The sequence below is a fragment of the Melozone crissalis genome, unplaced genomic scaffold (assembly GCF_028551555.1).
Source record: "Melozone crissalis strain CALT ecotype California unplaced genomic scaffold, PUWL_Pcris_2 ptg000537l_1, whole genome shotgun sequence".
In the NCBI taxonomy this organism is placed as follows: Eukaryota; Metazoa; Chordata; class Aves; order Passeriformes; family Passerellidae; genus Melozone; species Melozone crissalis.
In genome coordinates this window covers 2,926,386-2,950,995 of record NW_026536235.1, presented here as the reverse complement: position 1 = coordinate 2,950,995, position 24,610 = coordinate 2,926,386, and the positions used below count along the sequence as shown (strand labels likewise).

Genomic DNA, 24,610 nt, shown 5'->3' with positions numbered 1-24,610 from the left:
ATGATGGATGGATGATGGATGATGGATGGATGGATGGATGATGGATGATGGATGGGTTCAGGGCCAGGTTCAGGGCTCAGGGCCGGGCTCACTCACTCCCTCAGCTCATCGATGGTTTTCTGCCGCTCGTTGACCTCGTCCCGCAGCCGCGCCAGCTGCTTGTGCTGGGCCTCGCGCTGGCTCTCGAGCTGCAGCTCCAGCGCCGCCTGTGCCCATGGGACCTCAGCTCTGGCACCCCGGGCACCCCAGCATTCCCTGGGCACCCCAGCACCTCCCACCACAGTGCCTCCTGGGGACCCAACACCCCAACACCCCCCGGGGACCCCACACCCTCCACTCCCAGAGACCCACACACCCCAAAACCTCTCAGAGACCCCAACACCCTCCAGGGACCGCACACACCCCAGCACTCCCCGGGACTCCATACCCCAACACCCTTGGGGACCCCACACCCCAGGACCCCAGGGACCCTCACCCACCTCGAGCACATCTCACCCTCTGTAAGAACCCCCAGCTGTCCCCCCACACCCTTCAGGGTCCCTGAGCCCCCCAGGGTGGCTGTGCCCCCCCTGCCCCCCTCACCTTGACCTCGTCCGTGTCCTGGGTCTCATCCTGCTCGCGCTGCTTCCGAGCTGCCCCCTGTGCAGCCTCTGCAGGACCCGGCAGGACAGGGACCCCTCAGCGCCCCCCGAGCCCCCTGTGCACTCCCCCATATTCCCCCAGCCCCCCATGTCACCCTGTGCACTCCCCAGCCCCCCAATCCCCTCCATGGCCCCCAGCCCCCCATACTCTCCCCCCACCCCTGAGCCCTCTGTATCACCCCATACTCCCCCAGCCCCCCGTGTCCCCCCCATCCCTGTGGCCCCCGACCCCCCTGTGACACCCCATTCTCCCCCATACCCTTGAGCCCCTCGAGCCCCCCCAAACTCCCCCCACCCTCCCGTTCCCACCATGCCCCCGACTCCCCCTGACTCCCAAGCCTCCCGTGTCCCCCGTGCTCCTGCACTGTCCCCGCGCCCCCCGTACCACCCTCCCCATTGTCCCCGTGCCCCCCGTACTGTCCCCAAGCCCCCCGTGCCCCCCGCAGTGTCCCAAGCCCCCCGTGCCCCCTGTGTTCCCGCACTGTCCCCAAGCCCCCCGGGCCCTCCCGTGCCCCCCTTGCTCCCACACTGTCCCGCGTCGCCCGTGCCCCCCAAGCCCCCCGAGCACCCCGTGCCCCCCGCAGTGTCCCCGCGCCCCCCGTGCCCCCACCCTGCGCCTGCAGCCTCGCCAGCTCCTCCCCGAGCGCGTCGTGCGCCTCCTCCAGGTGCCGCTTGCGCAGCTCCAGGCTCTGCGCGTACTCGGTCAGCGAGCGGATCTTGGCCTCGTGCTGCAGCGGCACCGGCACCGCCTCAGCCTCAGCCGGGGGGCACCGGCACCCCCGGCCCGCGCGGGCACCCCGCTGCCCGTGCCCACCCCGCAGCATCCCCCCGACACCCGCGGGCACACCGCTGCCCGTGCCCATCCCGCAGCATCCCCCCGACACCCGCGGGCACACCGCTCCCCGTGCCCGCCCTGCTCCCCGTGCCCATCCCGCAGCATCCCCCCGACACCCGCGGGCACACCGCTCCCGGTGCCGGCCCCGCTCCCGGTGCCCACCCTGCAACATCCCCCAACACCCGCGGGCACACTGCTCCCCGTGCCCATCCCGCTCCCCGTGCCCATTCTGCTCCCAGTGTCCACCCTGCTCCCCGTGCCCACCCCACAGCACCCCCAACACCCGCGGGGCACCACCCTGGCAGCCCCCAGCCCCAGGACCACCCCTGGTGGCCCCCAACACCCCCAGGGGCACCTGACCCCGAGAGCCGCAGGAATGTCCCCCCAAAATCTCCAGGCCACCCCCAATGGCACGGCCAGAGCCACCAAACCCCCAGCCCAGGGGAGTCAAACCCCCAGGTCACCAAACCCCCAAGTCACCAAACCCTGGACCACCAAGCCCTGGGTCCCCAAACTCCAGGCTCACTGAACCCTGGGGTCACCAAACCCTTGGACCAATAAACTCTGGTTCCATCAAACCCAGGCTGAGAAATCCAGGGTCACCAAACCCCAGGGAAACCAGACCCAGGGTCACCAAACCCTGGGTCCCCAAACTCCAGGACCCCTGAACCCTGGGGTCACCAAATGCAGGGCCACCAAACCCTTGGACCAATAAATTCTGGTGCCACCAAACCCAGGGCTGAGAAATCCAGGGTGACCCAACCCCAGCGAAACCAAACTCTGGGGCCACCAAACCCTGGGTCACGGAACACCAAGGCCACCAAACCCTGAAGCCACCAGCAGCTGGGTCACAGAACCCCATGGTCACCAAATTCTGGGCACACCAAAGCTTTCAGCTGTCAAACCTCAGAGCCACCAAGCCTTGGTGTCACCAAATCCCAGGGACACAAAATTCTGAGCCACCAAACCCTGGAGCCACTAAACCTTGGGCCACCAAACCCTGAGTCACAGAACCCCCAGGCCACCAAAGTCTGGGGACACCAAAACCTGGGTCACAGACCTTCAGGCCATCAAATTCTGGGGCCACCAAACTTTGGAGCTGTCAAACCCTGGTGTCACCAAATCCCAGGGACACAAAACCTTGAGTCACCAAATCACAGAGCCACTAAACCTTGGGCCACCAAAACCTGGGTCACAGAGCCCTGGGGCCACCAAATTCTGGATCCACCAAAGCTTTCAGCTGCCAGACTTTGGAGCTGCCAAACCTTGGAGCTGCCAGACCCTGGTGTCACCAAACCCCAGGGACACACAACCCTGTGCCACCAGATCCTGGGGCCACCAAACCCTGAGCCACCAAACCCTGTGCCACCAAATTCTGAGGCCACCAAAACCTGTGTCACAGAACCCCCAGGCCACCAAACTCTGGGGCCACCAAAGCTTTGAGCTGCCAAATCCTGGAGCTGTCAGGCCGTGGTGTCACCAAACCCCAGGGACACAAAACCCTGTGACACCAGATCCTGGGGCCACCAAACGCTGAGCCACTAAACCTTGGGCCACCAAACCCTGAGTCACAGAACCCCAGGCCACCAAATTCTGGAGCCACCAAAGCCTTCAGCTGCCAAACTTTGGAACTGCCAAACCTTGGAGCTGCCAGACCCTGGTGTCACCAAACCCCAGGGACACAAAACCCTGTGCCACCAAACCGTGAAGCCACCAAATCCTGGAGTCACAGAAACCCAGGCCACCAAATTCTGGAGCCGCCAAAGCCTTCAGCTGCCAAACCTTGGAGCTGCCAGACCCTGGTGTCACCAAACCCCAGGGACATGCAACCCTGTGCCACCAAACCCTGGGGCCACTAAACCCTGAGCCACTAAACCTTGTGCCACCAAAACCTGAGTGACAGAACCCCCAGGCCACCAAATTCTGGAGCCGCCAAAGCCTTCAGCTGCCAAACCTTGGAGCTGCCAGACCCTGGTGTCACCAAACCCCAGGGACACAAAACCCTGAGCCACCAAACCCTGGGGCCACTAAACCCCTGTGCCCCCGGACCCAGAGTCCCCTGGCAGTGCCCTGCCCGCCCTGGCACACCTGGGAGATGAGCAGCTGGCACGAGGACAGCTCTCTGCCCGTCACCTCCAGCTTGCGGTGGCACTCCACCTGCAGGTTCTCCAGCTGCCGGCAGCGCTTCACCACCGACTTCACCTCCGACTTGATCTTGCTGATGTAGAGCCGGGCAACGGCGAACTCCTCCTCGATGGCACCGCTCACCTCCACCGGCTGGCACCGCAGGGCATAGCAGGGCACAGGGTGGGTATGGTATGGCACGGCAGGGCACAGTGTGGGTATGGCACGGCACGGCAGGGCACAGTGTGGGTATGGTATGGCACGGCATGGCACAGCAGGGCACAATGTGGGTATGGCACCGCAGGGCACAGCAGGGCACAGGGTGGGTATGGTATGGCACGGCAGGGCACAATGTGGGTATGGCACGGCATGGCAGGGCACAGTGCGGGTATGGTATGGCACAACACGGCACAGCATGGCATGGCATGCCATGGCACAGTGTGGGTATGGCACGGCAGGGTACCGCATGGCACAGCAGGGCACAGTGTGGGTATGGCACGGTATGGCACGGTACAGCACGGCATGGCAGGGCAGCAGGCATAGGAATGGCACAGTGTGGGTATGGTATGGCACAGGAATGGCACAGCACGGCAGGGTGTGGGTATGGCATGGCATGGCACATCACGGTGTGGCACAGCACAGCATGGATATGGCACAACATGGCATGGCACAGCACAACATGGGTATGGCACGGCACAGCACGGCACAGGAATGGCACAGCATGGCATGGCATGGGTATGGCACGGCACAGCATGGCACAGGTGTGTACCACACTCAGGTACAGCATGGCATGGGCATGGCACAGCATGGCACAGCACGGCGCAGCATGGCACTGAATGGTGCAGGCATGTCTCGGGCACAGTGTGGCACGGGATGGCACACACGGGGGATGACATGGGCAGTGCAGGGGCATGGCACTGCCAAGTCATGGGCATGGCATGGCACAGGCAGCACCGCCTGGCACGGGGTGGGTGTGGCATTCACAGGGGTGTGGTGGCACGGGCATCGCGGGGACATGGAATGGGCATGGAATGGGCACGGAATGGGCATGGAAGGGACACGGGATGGGCACGGGACAACTGGGTGTGACATGGCATGGCTCTGCCGTGGGCACTGCATGGCACGGGCACAGCGTGGCACAGCATGGCACAGGCATGGCACAGCATGGCACAGGCATGGCAGGGACACCCCACACGTGGGGAGGGCACAGCAGGGGCACGTCCCACAGGGCACAGACACCCATCCCTCCCACACTGTGCCCTCCGTGCCCCCCGATGCCCCCCAATGCTCCCCGTGCCCCCCATGCCCCCCGATGCCCCCCAATGCTCCCCGTGCCCCCCGTGTCCCCCGGTGCCCTCACCAGTTTGATGTCGCCGCTGCCCACGAGGGCGCTGAGCTCGCTCAGGTCCCTCAGGAGCCCGTTGAGCACCTCGGCCGCGCGGCGCCGCTGCTGCCCCCCGAGCTCCCGTGCCCGCGACAGCTCCGACTCCAGCGACAGCGTGGTGGCCTGCGACAGTGACAGGGCTGGGCTGGCACCGGGGACAGCGACAGTGACAGGGCTGGCACCAGGGACAGCGACAGCGATAGCGACAGTGACAGCGACAGGGCTGGGCTGGTACCGCGGACAGCGGCACCGTCACCCCCTGGGACCCCCGGGCCACCAGGGCACAGCCGAGACATCCTGCGGCACCTCCCGGGCACCCCCGCACATGAGCACCCCAACAGTGCCGGGCACCCCCTGTGCCCCCTGTGCCCCTCGCTGCTGTCCCTGACAGACCTGGCAGCCCCTGTGCCCCCCGACAGCCCTGGCAGCCCCTGTGCCCTCACAGCCAGCACATCCTGTGCCCCAGCTGCCCCTGCCTGAGCCCCCGCTGCCCGGGTACCCACACCAGGCACCCTCAGCACGCCCTGGCACACCCCAGTACCGCCCAGTGCTGCCCAGTACCTCCCAGTATCTCCCAGTACCACCCAGTGCCACCCAGTGCTGCCCAGTGCTGCCCAGTACCACCCAGTGCCGCCAGTCCCGCCCATCCTGGCACCCCCAGTGCCCCTCAGGAACCTTGGAACCACCACCCTGGCACCAGCCCTGGCACCCCAAGGTCCCACCCGAGGGGAGCACCCAGCCTGGCACCCCAGTTCAGGGCTGGGTTCCCAGTTTGGGCACTGGTTTGAGACAGGGGGGAACCCTCTCTTCTGGCCGAGGGGAATCTCATCTTGGGGTGTGGCTTGAGGGGAGGGGGTGCCCCCTGTTTGGGGTCCAGTTTGGGCTCTGGGGGCTCCCCAGTCTGAGGCTCCTGTTTTGGGGTGTCCCTGGCTCCCAGCGTCCCGGTTTGGGGCTGGGCCAGGGGGCTCTGGGGGGGCTGTGGCAGAGGGTGAGGGTCCCAATGGGCTCCGTGTGGGTTTTCCAGGGGGGTTGTGGCCCCGCAGGCTGTCCTGCCTGTCCCGGTGTCCCCGAGGCTGTCCCGGTGTCCGTCCCAGTGTCTGTCCCGGTGTCCCTGGCCCCTCGCCTGTCCCGCCTGTCCCGGTGTCCCCGACCCTGTGGTCTGTCCCGGTGTCCTGCTGTCTGTCCCACTGTCTGTCCTGGTGTCCCGGTGTCTGTCCCGGTGTCTGTCCCAGTGTCCCAGTGGATGTCCTGGTGTCTGTCCCGGTGTCCCTATCCCCCTGTCTGTCCTGGTGTCCCCCTGTCTGTCCCGGTGTCCCAGGGGCTGTCCCACTGTCTGTCCCGGTGTCCCGCTGTCTGTCCCGGTGTCTCTGGCCCCCTGTCTGTCTTGGTGTCCCCGTGTCTGTCCCTCTGCCCCAGTGTCCCAGTGGATGCCCTGGTGGCTGTCCTGGGCTGTCCCCGTGTCTGTCCTGGTGTCCATCCCAGTGTCCCGGACTGTCCCTGTGTCCCAGTGTCTGTCTCAGTGTCCCAGTGTCCCACTGTCCGTCCCGGTGTCCCCACCTTGGTGTGGACCAGCTCATTGGCCAGCTGCCGGTTGTGCCTCCCGGTGTCCCTAGCCCCCTGTCTGTCCTGGTGTCCCGGTGTCCCAGTGTCTGTCCTGGTGTCCCTGGTCCCCCAGTGTCCTGCTGTCCGTCCTGGCGTCTGTCCCGGCATCTGTCCCAGTGTCCCAATGTCCCTGTGGCTGTTCAGCCTGTCCCGGTGTCTCTCCCGGTGTCTGTCCCGGTGTCCCTGGCCCCTCGCCTGTCCCGCCTGTCCCAGTGTCCCTGACCCTGCGGTCTGTCCCTGTGTCCCGGTGACTGTCCCGCTGTCTGTCCTGGTATCCCAGTGTCTGTCCTGGTGTCTGTCCCAGTGTCCCAGTGTCTGTCCTGGTGTCCCGGTGTCTGTCCCAGTGTCCTGGTGTCTGTACCAGTGTCCATCCCAGTGTCCCGGGCTGTCCCTGTGTGCCGCTGTCTGTCCCGGTGTCTCAGTGTCCCACTGTCCCGGTGTCTGTCCCTGTGTCCCGCTGTCTGTCCCTGTGTCCCACTGTCTGTCCCGGTGTCCCAGTGTCCCTCTGTCCGTCCCGGTGTCCCCACCTCGGTGCGGGCCAGCTCGTCCGCCAGCCGCCGGTTGTGCCTCCCGGTGTCCTCGGCCTCCTGGGCCTTGCGGTCGTAGCTCCGGGCGAGCTCCTCGAGCGCCGCCAGCACCTCGGTGACCTCGGCCCGCGCCGCGCCGTGCTCGGCCCGCAGCGCCGCCAGCTCCCGGCGGGCAGCCTCGCCCCCGCCCCGCGCCGCCGCCAGCACCTGCCCCGGACACCGGGCACCCGGTCAGGGCGGGGGGCACGGGGTCATGGCGGGGCACAGGGGGCAGAGTGGGAGGGCCCAGGAGTCATGGTGAGCATGCCAGGGATCATGGTGGGCATCCCAAGGGTCATGGTGGGGACACAAGGATCAGAGTGGGGGTCCCACAGGTCATGGTGGGCATGCCAGGGATCAGAGTGGGGGTCCCAGGGGTCATGGTGGGGGTCCCAAGGATCAGTTTAGGGGTCCCAGGGGTCATGGTTTGGTCTCAGGGGTCATGGTGGGGGTCCCAGGGATTAGAGTGGGGGGCACAGGGGTCATAGTGAGGGGTCCCAGGGGTCATGGTGGGGGTCCCAGGGGTCGTGGTGCAGTCCCAGTGACCAGAGTGGGGGGCACAGGGGGTCCCAGGGATCAGGGTGGGGGTCCCACAGGTCATGGTGGGCATCCCAAGGGTCAGAGTGGGGGGCACAGGGGTCACAGTGAGCATCACAGGGGTCATGGGGAGGGTCCCAAAGGTCATAGTGGGGGTCCCACGGGTCATGGGGGAGTCCCAAGGATCAGAGTGGGGGTCCCACAGGTCATAGTGGGCACGCCAGGGGTCATGGTGGGGGACCCAGGGGTCAGGGTGGGGACCCAGGGTCAGGGTGGGAGTCCCAGGGGTCAGGGTGGGGGTCCCAGGGGTCACGGGAGGGTCCCCCAGGAGTCCCAGCGGTCCAGGGGCAGAGGCTCAGGGTCCTGGGGGGTTTGGGAGGTCATGGGGGGTGAGGGGGCCAGTCCCAAAGTGGCAGAGTCAGCCTGGGGTCACAACTGGGGGTCCCGGGGGGGTCCCGGGGGGGTCCCAAGGGAGGCCTGGGGGGGTCCCGGGGGTCAGGTTCTGGAGGGTCCCAGGCACTGAGGGTGAGGGGCCCAGGGGGGGCTGGGTTGTGTTCCCGGGGGGGTCCCAGGCCCTGGGGGGGTCCGGGGGGGCTCACACAGAGGGGGTCTCACGGGTGGGGGAGGGGCAGGGCCCTCACCTCCTCCTGGTCCAGCATTTGCTGCTTGAGCTTCTCCATGATCTGACTCTGCTGGTTGATCTCGTCATCCTGGGGGGACAGGGGGGGACAGGGGGGACAGCGGTCACCGGGGGGCAACTGGGGGAACTGGGAACTGCCAGGGGGCAATTGGGAGCTGCCAGGGGGAGCTGGGTGGAACTGGAGGTGCCAAGGGGGAACTGGGTGGAACTGGGGGATACTGGGGGGGCACTGGGAGCTACCAGGAGGGAACTGGGGGGAACTGGGAACTGCCAGGGGGAAATTAGGGGGAACTGGGAGGAACTGGGGGGAACTGGGAACTGCCAGGGGGCAACTGGGAGTTACAGGGGGAACTGGGAGGGAACTGGAGCGAACTGGGAGGAACTGAGGGGAATTGGGGGGCACTGGGAGATAACAGGGGGTCCCAGTCCCACCATGCTGAGGCTCTGGGGGCTGCTGGGCACACTGGGATGTCCCCAGGTGTCCTGGGGCTCTCAGGGGTGCTGGGGGTCCCTGGCAGGTCTGGGGGGTCCCTGACAGGTCTGGGGGGTCCCTGGCAGCCCCGGGGGGTCCCTGGCAGCTCCGGGGGGTCCCTGGCAGGTCTGGGGGGTCCCTGGCAGCTCCGGGGGGTCCCCAGGGTCCGGGGGTCCCCACCTTGTCGTCCAGCTGCTTGTAGAGCTTGCGGATCTCCTCCTCGTACTTGTGGCGCTCCTCGTCCGAGATGTGGATGACGATGGAGGAGCTGTTGTCGTTCAGGGGGGGCTCCTCGGGGGCGCCCCCCGGGCCCTCGCCCGGCCCCGTGCCCGCCTCGGCCTCGCTCAGCTGCTCGGTCTCGGGCACGGCCTCGCCTGGGGAGGGGGGGCACGGCCTCAGAGCCCCCCTCGGGGGATGGGGTACCCCCGATTTTGGGGTGCCCTTCAGGAGTGAGGTACCCCCGATCTCGGGGTGTCCCAGGGGTGAGGGTCCCCCCAGTCTCGGGGTGCCCTAAGGGTGGGGGTACCCCAGGATCTCGTGGTGTCCCTGGGGTGGGGTCCCCCCAGTTGTGGGGTGTCCCAGGGCTGGGGGCACCCCCGATCTCCGGGTATCTCTGGGGTGGGGTCCCCGTTCCGGATCTCGGGGTGTCCCAGGGGTGAGGGCGCCCCCGAATCTCGGGGTGTCCCCAGGGCTGGGGACCCCGTTCCGGATCTCGGGGTGCCCCAGGCGTTGGGGTCCCCTCCGAGCTCAGCCTCCTTCAATGAAGGACGTGGCCTCGAGGTCTCCACTGGGGCCTTTTGGGGTCCCCTTCCCACATCCCGGGTCCCTTCCCAGACTTGGGATCCCCTTCCCACAATTGGGGTCCCTCTCGCTTTGGGGTCCCCCCACATCTCCTGATGGCCCTCCCGGTCCCAGGGTGCCCCCCCATGGGACAGACTGTGCCTCAGTTTCCCCAGCGGGGCTGGGGGCCAGTGGGGTGCCCCGGGGTCTCCCCCAGCTGTCGGGCTGTCCCCGCAATCTCGGGGTGCCCCCCCAGTCTCGGGGTGCCCCAGGGTCCCCCATAGCTCGCTGGGTGCCCCCAATCTCGGGGTCCACGCCCAGATGTCGGGGTGCCCCGGGGTCCCCCCCAGATGTGGGGGTCTTCCCCCCAGCTCTCGGGGTCCCCCCAGATCTCTGGATGCCCCCAATCTCAGGGTCCCCCCCAGTCTCGGGGTGCCCCCAATCTCGGGGTGCCGCGGAGTGCCCCCAGCTCTCGGGGTCCCCCCCAGTTTCGGGGTTCCCCCAGTCTCGGAATGCCCCCTCAGCTCTCGAGGTGCCCCCATTTTCGGGTCCCCCCATTTTCGGGGTGCCCCCAATCTCGGGGTGCCCCCCCCAGCTCTCGGGTGTCCCCCCAATCTCGGGGTTCCCAACAATCTCGGTGCCCCCATTTTGGGGGTGCCCCCCTTTTGGGGGTGCCCCATTTTGGGGGTTCCCCCATTTTCGGGGTTCCCCCATTTTCGGTGCCCCCCATTTTGGGGGTGCCCCCATTTTGGGGGTGCCCTCACCGCTCCGCCAGCGGCTCAGCTCCGCCTCCAGCCGGGCCAGGCTCTCTCTCAGCGCTTTGTTCTTCTCCTTCTCCTTCTCGAATTTCTTCTTCCACTGCTCGGCCGTGAGCTCCAGGTTCACCGAGGCCGTGTTCTTGATGGTCTTGGCCCTACGGGCACCCCAAAACTGGCACCCCCAAACTGGCACCCGGATCCTCTCACCAGGGCACCCCCAAACTGGAACCCGGCTCCCGAAACTGGCACCCCCAAACTGGCACCCCAAACTGGCACCCCAAACTGGAACCTGGCTCTCGAAACTGGCGCCCCTAAACTGGCACCCTCCACTCCTCCTCACCTGGCACCCCGAAATGGGCACCCCTGCGCCCGAAACCGGCACCCCCAAACTGGCACCCCCAAACTGGCACCCGGATCCTCTCACCAGGGCACCCCCAAACTGGCACCCCCAAACTGGCACCTGGCTCCCCCTGACCGGGGCACTCCGAAACTGGCACTCCTGCTCCAGAAACCGGCACCCCCAAACCGGCACCCCGAAATGGGCACCCCCTGCCCCCTCATCTGGGACCCCCAAACTGGCACCCCCTGCCCCCCTTCCCTCCAGGGGGGTCACCTGCCCTCCCCTCCCAGCTCTGGGGACCCCAGCGCAGCCCCTGGGGGTGCAGGGGGCGCTTGGGGGGCACTGGGGGCACTCAGGGTGCACTGGGTGAATTTGGGGTGCACTGGGGGCACTTGGGGTGCACTGGGTGAATTTGGGGTGCAGGGAGCGCTTGGGGTGCACTGGGGGCAGCCAAGGTGTGGCTGGGACACCATGGGTGAATTTGGGGTGCACTGGGGGAATTTTGGGGTGCAGGGGGGCAGTGGGGGTGCACTGAGGGCAATTGGGGTGTACTGGGGACAGTCGGGGTACAGCAGGCGCTGTTGGGGCGCACTGTGTGAATTTGGGGTGCACTGGGGGCAGTAGGGGTGTGGCTGAGATTCCATGGGTGAAGTTGGGGTGTATCAGGCCCTGTTGGGGTGCACTGGGTGAATTTGGGGTGCTGTGGGCGCTGTTGGGGTGCACTGGGGGCAGTTGGGGTGCAGGGGGGCACTTGGGGGGCACTGGGAGCAGTTGAGATGTGGCTGGGATACCATGGGTGAAGTTGGGGTGCACTGGGGGCTGTTGGGGTGCAGCAGGCTCGGTTGGGGTGCACTGGGTGAATTCGGGGTGCATCAAGGCGCTGTTGGGGCGCACTGGGAGCAGCTGGGGTGCGCTGGTACACCATGGGTGAAATTGGGGTGCCCTGGGAGCAGTGGGGGTGCACTGTATGAAGTTGGGGTGCAGCAGGCATGGTTGGGGTGCGCTGTGTGAAGTTGGGGTGCAGCAGGCATGGTTGGGGTGCGCTGTGTGAAGTTAGGGTGCAGCAGGCACGGTTGGGGTGCACTGTGTGAATTTGGGGTTCAGCAGGCGCTGTTGGGGTGCGCTGTGTGAAGTTGGGGTGCAGCAGGCATGGTTGGGGTGCGCTGTGTGAAGTTGGGGTTCATCAGGCGCTGTTGGGGTGCGCTGTGTGAAGTTGGGGTGCACTGTGTGAAGTTGGGGTGCACTGGGCGCTGTCGGGGTGCACTGCCCTCCGTGGGTGCCCCGGGGGGGTCTCGGGGGGCACTCGGGGTGCTCTGGGCACAGAGCGGGGGGCGGTGGCTCCGTGGGGACACCCGGGGGGAGGGGGTGCGGTTGGACACCCCCATTCCGGGGGGAACTCGGGGGGTTCTGGGGGGCTCAGGGGGCTCGGGGGACAACCCCATTCCGGGGGCTCAGGGGAACTCGGGGGATACCCCCATTAAAGGGGGCTCAAGGGGCTCGAGGTGGCTCTGGGGGTCTCGGGGGGCTCAGGGGCCTCAGGAGTGGCTCAGGGGGGTCTCTGGGGGGGCCCAGGGGGGCTCGGGGGGGCTCGGGGTGCTCGAGAGTGGCTCTGGGGGAGGGGCTCGGGGGGCTCAGGGGGCCTCGGGGGTCTCTGGGGGAGCTCGGGGGGCACAGGGGGGGCTCGGGGCGGGCTCGGGGGGCAGCAAGAGGGGTGCGGTTGGACACCCCCATTCCGGGGGGGCTCGGGGGGCTCAGGGGACACCCCCATTCCGGGGGGCTCAGGGGTTGCTCGGGGGGGTCTCGGAGGCCTCAGGGGGTGCTCGGGGGTGGCTCGGGGGTCTCAGGGGGTGCTCGGGGGTGGCTCGGGGGTCTCTGCCCCCCCCGGCGCACCTCTGGCCGAACATGAGCGTGGATTTGGTCTCCTGGTCGTTGTAGCTGGACGGGGAGCAGCAGATGAACATGGTGGTGCGGCAGTTCCCGCCCAGCGAGTCCTGCAGGATCCGCGTCATCTTGCTGTCGCGATAGGGCACGTAGGCCTTCTGCGGGGGGAGGGGCGGCCTCAGCAACGGGACCACCGCGGGGACCCCCGGGGGGACGGGGGGGACACGGGGGACAGCGGGCGTGGGCAGGGGGCTCGGGGGACAGGGGGCAGGGGGCTCGGGTTGGGGACATATGGGGACAGCAGGCTCAGGGGGACACGGGGGGACACGAGGGGACAGGGGACACACACGGGAGTGGGACACGGGGGACAGAGGGTGGGCAGGGGGCTCGGGGGGGACGCACGCGGGGGACAGCGGGCTCAGGGCTGGGGACAAATGGGGACAGGGGTCTCAGGGACACACACAGGGGACAGGGGCCTCGGGGACACACACAGGAGTGGGGCACGAGGGACAGCAGGCTCGAGCTGGGGACACGGGGGGGGCAGAGAGACACAGGAGGGGCAGGGGGCTCGGGTTGGGGACATATGGGGACAGCGGGCTCAGGGGCACACACAGGGGGACACGGGGGGACAGCGGGTGGGCAGGGGGCTCGGGTTGGGGACACACAGGGGGACAGGGTATCAGGGACACGCGGGAGTGGGACACGAGGGGCAGGGGGCTCAGGGACAGACACGGGGGTCTCGGTGGGGGACAGCGCGGGGGGAGGGGGCTCAGGGGGACACGGGGGGACACGCGGGAGTGGGACACGGGGGGACAAAGGGCTCGGGTTGGGGACACACAGTGGTGGCAGGGGCTCGGGGGTACAGACACAGGGGACAGAGCGACACACAGGGGGAACAGGGGACACACGGAGGGGGGCAGGGGGCTTGGGTTGGGGACACACGTGAGGGAACAGGGGGCTAGGGGACACACACGGGGCTCGAGGGGACACACAGGGGGGACAGGGGACACACATAGGGGGGACAGGGGACACACAGAGGGGGGACAGGGGCTCGGGTTGGCGACACAGGGGGTGTCCCCCTCCCAGAACCCCTGCAGGGGGCTCAGCAGGGTGGGACACACTGGGGGGGGGGGGCTCAGGGGGGTCTCCCCCACCCCAGGACCCCCGAGGGGGCTCAGCAGGAGCGCCCCTTCCCCAGAGCCGGGGGGGACAGGATGGGGGGGCTGGGCAAGGCTCTCCAGGACCCCCGGGGGGCTCGGGGGGCTCCGGGGGTCTCACCGTGCCCTCGGCCAGCGCGGAGATGACGTTGCCCAGCGCCGACAGGGATTTGTTGATGTTTTTGGCCTCGTCCAGCACGGCCCCCTCAGCGCCCGTCTTGCTCACCTGGGAAAGGGGGGGATGGCTCAGGGACCCCCCTGTGTCCCCCAAACCCAGGGACCCCTCGTGTGTCCCCCGACCCCAGGGACCCCTCACAGGGATGGCCCCAGAGCCCAACCCAAGGGTCCCACCAGGCAGGAGAACCCCAGTGCCAACACCCCGCACCCAGAGACCCCCACCCCGACTGACGGTCCTGAAACCCCAATGGCCCCAAACCCCAAAAACTCCAAACCCCAAAAACTCCAAACCCCAATGGCCCCAAGCTGCAACAGCCTCAAACCCCAATGGCCACAACCCCCAAAAACCCCAAACCCCAATGGCCCCAAACCCCAAAAACTCCAAACCCCAACGGCCCCAATGGCCCCAAGAAACCTCAATGGCCCCAAACCCCAAAAACCCCAAACCCCAATGGCCCCAAAAAACATCAATGGCCCCAAAAATCCCATTGACCCCAAACCCCAATGGCCCCAAAAATGGCCCAAACAGCCCCAAAAGCCCCATTGACCCCCAAACCCCAACCCGAAGAACCCAAATGGCCCAAAAATGGCCCCCCAAAACCTCAATGGCCCTAAAAAAAAATCCATTGAGCCCCAAAAATGGCCCCAATGGCCCCCCAAAACCCACTGTCTCCCCAAGACCCCCGCCCTCCCAGTGCCCCACAGAGCGCCAAAGCCCCCCCAGGACCCCCCAGGCTGCCCCAGGCCCCCACCGTCCAATCACCCCCCCAAACCCCAATATCCCCCCACACCCCATGGACCCCCGCAAAATGTTCTCACCCCCTCAATGCCCCCCAAAATGTCATGAATGCCCCCAGGCTCCACCCTCCAGGGGGGCACCCCCACAGTGCCCCCCCAGTGCCCCCCCAGTCCATCCCCCCTTCCCCCTGCACCCCTGGCTCTGCGTTTCTGCAGCTCTGGGGTCCCCCTACATTTGGGGTGCCCCACTTTTGAGGTGTCCCCCACTTTGGAATCCCCGCATTTGGTTTTCCCCTACCCCTGGGGTGCCCCCGCCTATGGGGTCCCAACATTTGGGGTACCCCATCTTTGGGGTGCCCCCACCCCTGGTGCCCTCACATTTGGAGTCCACCCACCCCTGGGGTCCCCCAGTCCTGAGGTCCCCCAAATTTGGGGCCCCCACCTTTGGGGTGCCCACTTTTGGGCTCCCCCTACATTTGAGGTGCCCTCTTTTGGGGTGCCCCACTTTTGGAGTCCCCCATATTTTGTTTCCTCCCCTTTGGGGTGCCCCACTTTTAGGGTGCCCCCAACCCTGGGTGCCCCACTTTTGGGGTCCCCCAGCCCTGAGGTCCCCCACATTTGGGGTACCCCACCTTTGGGGTGCCCACACATTTGGGGTCCCGGCCCCTGGGGACCCCCACCTTCTCGCTCCCCCCACATTTGGGGTCCCCACCCCTGGTGTCCCCCCTTTTTGGGGTGCCCCACTTTTGGGTCCCTCCCACCTTTGGAGTGCCCCCACTTTTGGGGTCCCCCACTTTTTGGGTCCCCACATTTGGGGTGCCTCCTTTTGGGGTGCCTCCACCTTTGGGTGCCCTCCCTTTGGGTTCCCCACCTTTGGGGTCCCCTCCTACTTTTGGGGTTCCCGTTTTTGGTGCCCCCCACCTTCTCGCTGCCCGCCAGGTCCACCAGGTAGAGCTTCCCGCTCAGCTTCTGCTCGGTCTCCACGTTCTCCTGCTTGATGTGGATGAGGAAGATGCTGTGGCTGCGGGAGCTGTGCTCGTTCATGTCTGCGGGCACAGGGGGCACGGGTGTGGGCACCGGGGCTGGCACTGCCCCCCGAAACAGCCCCGGGGCTGGCACTGCCCCCCGAAACAGCCCCGGGGCTGGCACTCCACCCTGAAACAGCTCCGGGATCCCGCAGTGCCCCCCTGCACCCCAAACGGACACCGGGAGCTGTGCTCGTTCTGTCTGCGGGCACAGGGGGCACGGGTGTGGGCACGGGGCTGGCACTGCCCCCCAAAACAGCCCCAGGGCTGGCACTGCACCCCAAAACGGGCACCGGGACCCCTCAGTGCCCCCCTGCACCACCCTGGGACCCCGCAGTGTCCCCCTGCACCCCATGCCCCCCCATGTTCCTCCATATCCCTCCATGTCCCCCATGCCCCCCATGTCCTCCGTGCTCCCCGTGTCCCCCATGTCCTCAGTGTCCCCTACATCCCCCATGATGTCTCCCCATGCCCCCATGATGTCCCCGTGTCCCCCCAGTGTCCCCGGTGTCCCCAGTGTCCCCATGCCTCCCATATCCCCCCATGTCCCCGTGTCCTCCCTGTCCCCATGTCCCTCCAGGCACCCGTGCCCCCAGTGTCCCCATGTCCTCATGTTCTCCCATGTCCCCAGTGTCCTCAGTGTCCCCATGTCCCCCCTGTCCCCACATGTCCCCGTTGTCCCTCCGCTGTCCACGTGTCCTCATATCCCCAGTGTCCCCCATGTCCCCAGTGTCCCCCATGTCCCCATCCCCCCATATCCCCCCATATCTCCATGTCCCCCTTGTCCCTCCCCTGTCCCCATGTCCCCCTATCCCAGTTCCCCCATGTCCCCCATGCCCCCTATGTCCCCCCGTGCCCTCCATGCCCTCAGTGTCCCCCGTATCCCTCAGTGTCCCCCATGTCCCCCATGATGTCCCCCATGCCCCCCACATCCCCCGTGCCCCCATGATGTCCCCGTGTCCCTGTGTCCTCGCAGTGTCCCTGGTGTCCCCAGTGTCCCCCATATCCCTCCATGTTCCCCATGTCCCCCTGCCTCCCCTGCCCCCATGTCCCCCTCGTCCATCCCCTGTCCCCATGCCCCCCATGTCCCCAATGTCCTCGGTGTCCCCATGTCCCTCCATGCTCTCCAGTGTCCCCCATGTCCCCAATGTCCTCGGTGTCCCCATGTCCCCAGTGTCCCCAGTGTCCCCAGTGTCCCCCCATGTCCCCCCTGTCTTCAGTGTCCCCATATCCCCCACGATGTCCCCATGTCTCTCCACGACCCAGTGCCCCCATGTCCCCCACGCCCCCCACGCCCACCGTGTCCCCCTGGTGTCCCCTGGTGTGGCTCACTGGTGACAGCCACGGATGTCCCGGTGCCACCCCGTGTACCCGCTCTGTGTGTCCCACATTCCCCGTGCCCCCCGTGCCCCCAGTTTCCCCTGTGCCCCCCATTGTCCCTCCCGGTGTCCCCGGTGTCGCTCACTGGTGACAGCCACGTGCCGGTTGGATTTCCCCTCATCGATCACGTCCAGGATCTCCTCGGGGCTGGACACGAAGCGCTCGGTGCAGCCCTGGGGGGGTGTGGGGGTGACCGGGGGGACTTGGGGGTGCCCAGAGCCCATCCCCCACCCCCGGAGGGACCCCCGCCCCTCCCCCCTCCCCGGAGTGCCCCCCAGGACCCCTCCCCCCCTCACCTTGACGTAGGGGACCCGGTTCTTGTCCTCGTGCACCGACAGGTTGGTCTTGGTCACTGCGGGGACACGGCGGGGGGAGTGTCACAAAGTGCTCCCAGTAACCTCCCAGGAACCCCCCAGTGCTCCCAGTAACCACCCAGTAAACACCCAGTGCTTCCCAGTGCCTCCCAGTAACCTCCCAGTGCTCCCAGTAACCTCCCAGTAACCTCCCAGTGCTCCCAGTAACCACCCAGTAAACACCCAGTGCTTCCCAGTGCCTCCCAGTAACCTCCCAGTGCCTCCCAGTAACCTCCCAGTAACCTCCCAGTAACCTCCCAGTGCTCCCAGTAACCTCCCAGTGCCTCCCAGTGCTCCCAGTAACCTCCCAGTAACCCCCCAGTGATCCCAGTAACCACCCAGTGCCTCCCAGTGACCTCCCAGTGCTTCCCAGTGCTCCCAGTAACCTCCCAGTGCTTCCCAGTAACCACCCAGTAACCTCCCAGTGCTCCCAGTAACCTCCCAGTAACCACCCAGTAGCCTCCCAGTGCTCCCAGTAACCTCCCAGTGCCTCCCAGTGCTCCCAGTAACCTCCCAGTAACCCCCCAGTGATCCCAGTAACCACCCAGTGCCTCCCAGTGACCTCCAGTGCTTCCCAGTGCTCCCAGTAACCTCCAGTGCTTCCCAGTAACCACCCAGTAACCTCCCAGTGCTCCCAGTAACCTCCCAGTAACCACCCAGTAGCCTCCCAGGGCTCCCAGTAACCTCCCAGTGCTTCCCAGTGCTTCCCAGTGCTCCCAGTAACCTCCCAGTGCCTCCCAGTGCTCCCAGTAACCTCCCAGGGCTCCCAGTAACCACCCTGTGCCCTCCCAGTGCCTCCCAGTAACCACTCAGTGCCTCTCAGTGCTCCCAGTGCCCCAGTGCCCCCCACTCACTGTCCAGCAGGTCCCGGATCTTGTCCAGGTAAATCTCAAAGTAGGAAACCTGGGGGGGGGGGGGGGGGGGGGGGGGAAGGGGGTGGGGGTTGGGGGGCAGCGCGGGCCGATCCCCCAGTGCCCCCCAATGCTCCCAGTGCCCCCCAGTGCCCCCCCAGTGCCCCCCAGTGCCCCCTCAGTGCCCCCAGTGGCCCCCCCAGTACCCCCCCAATGCTCCCAGTGCCCCCCAGTGCCCCCGCAGTGCCCCCAATGCTCCCAGTGGCCCCCAGTGCCTCCCAGTGCCCCCCCAGTGCCCCCAGTACCCCCCCAGTGCCTCCCAGTGCCCCCACAGTGCCCCCACAGTGCCCTCAGTGCCCCTCCCAGTGCTCCCAGTGCCCCCACAGTGCCCCCACAGTGCCCCCCAATGCTCCCAGTGGCCCCCAGTGCCTCCCAGTGCCCCCCCAGTGCCCCCAGTACCCCCCCAGTGCCTCCCAGTGCCCCCACAGTGCCCCCACAGTGCCCTCAGTGCCCCTCCCAGTGCTCTCAGTCCCTTCCAGTGCCCCCTCCAGTGCCCCCAATGCTCTCAGTGCCCCCCCAGTGCCTCCCCAGTGCTCCCCAGTGCCCCCAGTGCTCCAAGTGCCCCCCAATGCTCCCAGTGCCCCCAGTGCTCCTCCAGTGCCCCCAGTGCCCCCAGTGCCTCCCAGTGCCTCCCAGTGCCCCCACAGTGCCCCCACAGTGCCCTCAGTGCCCCTCCCAGTGCTCTCAGTCCCTTCCAGTGCCCCCCCCACAGTGTTCCCAGTGCTCTGCCCGACGCCTCCCAGTGCCCCCCCAGCAATTCCCAGTGCTCCCAGTGCCCTCAGTGCCCCCAATGACCCCACAGTGCCCCCCGTGCCCCCCGTGCCCCCCGTGCCCACCTTGATGTGGAACTCCAGGTTCTCGTCCATGGCGTAGATGTGGTTGAAGATGTCGCGGGCGATGCGGGGGATGATCCCCATCTGCTGCGGGTCGTGCAGCTTCCCCTGGGGGGGCGGGGGGCGCTGAGACCCCCGGCGGGAGCCAGGGCCCCCCCCAGGGCCCCCCAAAACCCCACCAGGGCCCCCCAAAGCCCCCAGTGCTCCCAATGCCCCCCAAACTCCACCAGGGACCCCCAAAGCCCCCAGTGCTCCCAATGCCCCCCAAAACCCCACCAGGGCCCCCCCAGTGCCCCCCAAAACCCCACCAGGGACCCCCAAAACCCCCTCAATGCTCCCAGTGCCATCCATGTCCCCAGTGCCCCCAATGCCCCCCTAAAGCCTCCAGTGCCCCCCAAAGCCCCCCCAGTGCTCCCACTGCCATCAGTGCCTCCAGTGCCCCCATGCCCCCCAAAGCTCCCCCAACCCCCCCAGTGCCTCCAGTGTCCCCAGTGTCCCCCCAGTGCCCCCCAAACTCCCCCAGTGCCCCTCACACCCCTCCGTGCTCCCCGAAAGCCCCCCCCAGTTCCCCCAGTGCCCCCCATGCCCCCCCAGTGCCCCCCACCTCCATGGTGTGGGTCTTGCCCGATGATGTCTGTCCGTAGGCGAAGATGGTGCCGTTGTACCCGGCCAGCACATCTGGGGGGGAGAGAGGGGATTGGGGACCCCCGGGACCCCCAAACACTCCCCAGAACCCCCAAACATCCCCGGGACACTCAAACACCGCGCTGTCCCCGCGCTGTCCCACCCAGGGCCGTCCCCAGGCTGTCCCTCGTGTCCCTGGGCTCTCCCTGCGCTGTCCCCGCGCTGTCCCCATGGGCTGTCCCCATGCTCTCCCTGCTCTGTCCCCAGGCTGTCCCCGGGTTGTCCCAGCCTCTCCCCGGGCTGTTCTAGGATGTCCCACCCAGGCTGTCCCCAGGCTGTCCCCACGCTGTCCTTAGGCTGTCCCAGGCTGTCCCACCCCCGCTGTCCCCATGCTCTCCCCCCTCTGTCCCCAGGCTCTCCCCAGGCTCTCCCTGCCCTGTCCCCAGGTTGTCCCACCCAGGTTGTCCCCAGACTGTCCCCAGACTGTCCCCGCTGTCCCCAGGCTCTCCCCAGGCTCTCCCCGCCCTGTCCCCAGGCTGTCCCACCCAGGGCTGTCCCCAGACTGTCCCCACGCTGTCCCCGGCCCCTTGTGTCCCCAGCTGTCCTCGCTGTCCCCACTGTCGCTCACCCTTGACGATCTGCATGGCACACGCGTGGTACACCTGCTCCTGCGTGGTGTTCGGGGGGAACACGCGGTCGAACACGTACGGCTTGCCCTGGGGGGGACAGGGGACAAACATGGGGTCACCGGGCCGAGAAACCCCCCCGGGACACGGGGACACAGGGCAGAGAGACCCCGGCACAGACACGAGGGCACCGGGCAGAGAAACCTCCCCCGGGACACGGGGGGCACCGGGCAGGGACCCCCCAACACCAGCCAGAGACCCCGGGACAGGCATGGGGGGCACCGGGCAGAGACCCCGGCACAGACACGGGGGGCACCGGCCCAAGACCCCCCTGTACCATCCACAGGGACCCCGCGAGGCTCTGGGGGCTGGCGCAGCCTCAGGGCCCTTCAGGGGGTCCCGGTAAGGGAAGGGTACCTGGGGGGTCTCATTCTGTACCCCCCGTACCCCCCCGAACCCTCCATTCAGGGACCCAGCCCCTGCACACCCCCGGCCAACGGTACCCACACAGAGAGACCCCCCAAATCCTCTCACAGACCTCCAGAACCTTCCAGACATCCCCATGGACCCCCATAACTCCCCATAGACCCCACAGACCCCTGGGCCCTCCACAGACCCCCAAAACTCTCCAGACTCCCCCATAACTCCCCACAGACCCCCCACAGCCCAAGGACCCCTCAGCCTCCTCATAGACCTCCTAGCCCCCCTCACACCACCACGGAACAGTCAGCCCCCCACAGACCCCCACAGACCCCTCTAGGGACCCCAGCCACCCTACAGACCCCCCAGCCCTCCATAGACCCCTCCAGACCCCCATAGGTGCCCAGTCCCCCAAAGACCCCCATGGGCACCTCAGGCACCCTGCAGAGCCCCCAGCCCTCCATAGCCCCCCCAGACCCCTTAGCTGCCCCCCAGACCCCCAGGGACCCTCCCAGCCCCCATAAAAGCTGTGGTTTGTCAGAGCCCTCAGCTCCCCAGAGACTCCCAAAGACCCCCGATGGCCCCCAGAGACCCCAGAGACCCCCCCAGAGCCCCCATAGACAGCCAGACACCCCCAGACCCCCCTACACGCCCAGAGACCCCCGGAGACCCCCCCAGCTCCTCCCACTCCGGGAGCTGTCCAGGCCCCGGTGCTGAGCCGGGACGCGGGGACAGACGGACACGGGGACAGACGGACATGGGGTCACACGGACAGACGGATACGGGGACATTGGGACATGGGGACACACGGACATGGGGACACACAGACATGGGGACACACGGACATGGGGTCACACGGACAGACGGATACGGGGACAGACGGACAGACGGATACGGGGACATTGGGACATGGGGACACACGGACATGGGGACACACAGACATGGGGACACACGGACATGGGGTCACACGGACAGACGGATACGGGGACATTAGGACATGGGGACAGACGGACACGGGGATAGATGGACATGGGGACACACGGACAGACCGATACGGGGACTTTGGGACATGGGGACAGACGGACATGGGGACACACGGGAGGCTCGGGCACACAGGCCCATGGGGACACAGGGACACGGGGACATGGAGATACACGGACACACGGACACAGGGACACACGGACACGGGGGCACACGGACACACGGCCATGGGGACACAAGGCCATGGGGACAGACAGACACGGGGACACAGGGCCATGGGGACACACGGACACGGGGACAGATGGACACAGGGACACACAGGGCTCGGGGGCTCGGGCACAGCCGGTGCCAGCACCCCCGCGCCCCCGCTCCCCCCGGGGCCCCGCAGCCGCCGCAGCTCCGCGGCCCCGCCCGCTGCCGGTCACGCACCCCCCCCGCACCCCCCGCACCCCCCGCACCCCCATCCTCCCCTGCCCCGCACTCCCATCCCAGCGCCCCCCGGCCCTGCCCCACAGCCCCGACCCGCAGCGCCAACCCCGCAGCTCCCCCCGCACCCGCAGCCCCGCAACCCCCGCACTGCGCCGGCACCGCCGCACCGACACAGCCTCGGGCGGGCAGACCGAATCCACGGACACCCCCGTGCATGAACCCCCCATCCACAGACCCCCCCCGCATCCATGAACACCCCCGTGCATGAACCCCCCATCCACAGACCCCCCCCGCATCCATGAACACCCCCGTGCATGAACCCCCCATCCACAGACCCCCCCCCCCCCGCATCCACGGACACCCCCCATGCATGAACCCCCCATCCACCGACCCCCCCGCACCCACGGGTCCCCCATCTACAGACCATCCACACCCACGGAGCCCCCTGTGCACGGACCCCCGCACCCACGGACCCCCCATCTATGGAGAACCCATCTATGGACCCCCCCCAATCCACGGACTCCACATCCATTGCCCCCCCCATGCATGGACCCCACCCCCCCAGCACCCACGGACACTCCCCGCACCCACGGACCCCTCCTGCACCCACGGACACCCCCATTTAAGGACCGCCCATCCGCGGACCTCCCCCCCCCATTTACGGACCCCCCCGCGCCCCCACCCCGTTGTCCCCCCGGGACCGTCTCTTCCCCCCCCACAGAGACCCCTCAGACAAGGGGGGGGGCCGTTATGGGGTGCCGATATTTTGGGGGTGCCGATATTTTGGGGGTGTCGATATTTTGGGGGGGGCCGATATTTTGGGGGTGCCGATATTTTGGGGGGGCCGATATTTTGGGGGTCTCACCCCCCCCCAGGATGAGCCCCTAACAAAGGGCAGGGCCGCAGCGCGGGGGGGGGGGCGGGGGGGTTTGCGGCATCGCCCCCCCCCCCCGCGGCTGTTTTGGGGCCCCCCCGGGAGATCAGGGCGTGTCCGCTCCATGTAAACACCGCCCCCCCCGCACTGGGCAAACTGGGAGTGCCCTCCACCGGCACTGGGCAAACTGGGAGCGCCCCCATCCTGCACTGGGCAAACTGGGAGCGCCCCCTTCTTCGGCACTGGGCAAACTGGGAGCGCCCCCTTCTTCGGCACTGGGCAAACTGGCAATGCCCCCCCACCGGCACTGGGCAAACTGGGAGCGCCCCCTTCTTCGGCACTGGGCAAACTGGCAATGACCCCCCCCCGGCATTGGGCAAACTGGCAATGCCCCCCCACCGGCACTGGGCAAACTGGGAGCGCCCCCCCCGCACTGAGCAAACTGGGAGGGCCCCCATCCTGCACTGGGCAAACTGGGAGCGCCCATCCCCGGTATTGGGCAAACTGGGAGCGCCCCCATCCTGCACTGGGCAAACTGGGATCGCCCCCCCCGCACTGGGTAAATTGGGAGCGCCCCCCCCCGGTATTGGGCAAACTGGGAGCGACCCCCCACCGGCACTGGGCAAACTGGGAGCGCCGGGAGCCTCGGAAATGGGGGGGGGGTAGCATGGGGAGGGTCCCGGGGGGCAGCGGCCACACCCAGCAGCTCTTCCCTCCCCCCCCCCCCAGAACACGATCTGCCCCCCCCCACAAATGACAGCGCCCCCCAAGCTGGGGTACCCGCCCCTGCCCCCCCCGTGACTCACCCCCAGCACGACGCTGTCGTCCCCCTGGAACACGGGCAGGAATTTGTCTCCCCGCAGGATCTCGGCCTGGTTGAGCGGCCGGAAGCGGCACAGGACCTTGATGCTGCACTCGGAGCTGGGCTCGGCCATGCCGGGGCTCGGGGGGCTTCCACACGGGGGGGGCTCGGGCCGGGGGGGTCACCCGGGGCGCTGCTCACAGCCTAAGGGACAGCGGGCACCGGCGGGCACGGCGGCACCCCGGGGGTGCTGAGCGGGACCCGAGGGTGCGGGGTGATGCTCAGGGATGGTGCCCGGGTGGTACCCAGGGATGCAGGATGCTGCTCGGGTGGTACCCAGGGATGCAGGATGCTGCTCAGAGGTGGTACCCAGGGATGCAGGATGCTGCCCAAGGATGCAGTATGCTGCTCAGCACTGCAGGATGTTGCTCAGGGGTGGTACCCAATGATGCAGGATGCTGCCCAAGGATGCAGGATGCCGCTCAGCACTGCAGGGTGGTACCCAGGGCTGCGGGTGGTACCCAGGGATGCAGGATGCCGCTCAGGGATGCAGGATGCTGCTCAGGGATGCGGCTCGGGGGCTGCAGGATGCGGGAGGCGGCGCCGGGCGGGGCTGACGCTCCGCAGCTGCCGCTGTCGCCGCTCCTGTGACCGCTGCTGTCGCCACTGCAGCCCCGGCACCGGCGGGTGGGGGGGGGCCGCCCCCCCGCGCCCCCTCCC

At 67.6% G+C, this 24,610-nt stretch overlaps 1 protein-coding gene across 1 annotated transcript in view; it reads right to left on the bottom strand.

Moving 5' to 3' along the window:
* Window positions 1-24,259, bottom strand: part of KIF5A (kinesin family member 5A) — a 32,599-nt gene extending 8,340 nt beyond the window's left edge. Inside the window, 19 exon segments of the mRNA XM_054295184.1 lie at window positions 97-206; window positions 583-650; window positions 1,252-1,369; window positions 3,565-3,753; window positions 4,961-5,107; window positions 7,114-7,320; window positions 8,331-8,399; window positions 8,982-9,175; window positions 10,346-10,494; window positions 12,570-12,718; window positions 13,839-13,943; window positions 15,554-15,678; window positions 17,123-17,210; window positions 17,334-17,389; window positions 18,245-18,293; window positions 19,138-19,242; window positions 19,739-19,812; window positions 20,387-20,474; window positions 23,895-24,259. Of these exon segments, the coding sequence (XP_054151159.1) occupies window positions 97-206; window positions 583-650; window positions 1,252-1,369; window positions 3,565-3,753; window positions 4,961-5,107; window positions 7,114-7,320; window positions 8,331-8,399; window positions 8,982-9,175; window positions 10,346-10,494; window positions 12,570-12,718; window positions 13,839-13,943; window positions 15,554-15,678; window positions 17,123-17,210; window positions 17,334-17,389; window positions 18,245-18,293; window positions 19,138-19,242; window positions 19,739-19,812; window positions 20,387-20,474; window positions 23,895-24,023 (2,219 nt within the window). The 5' untranslated portion in view covers window positions 24,024-24,259.
* Window positions 24,260-24,610: the final 351 nt, after the last annotated feature.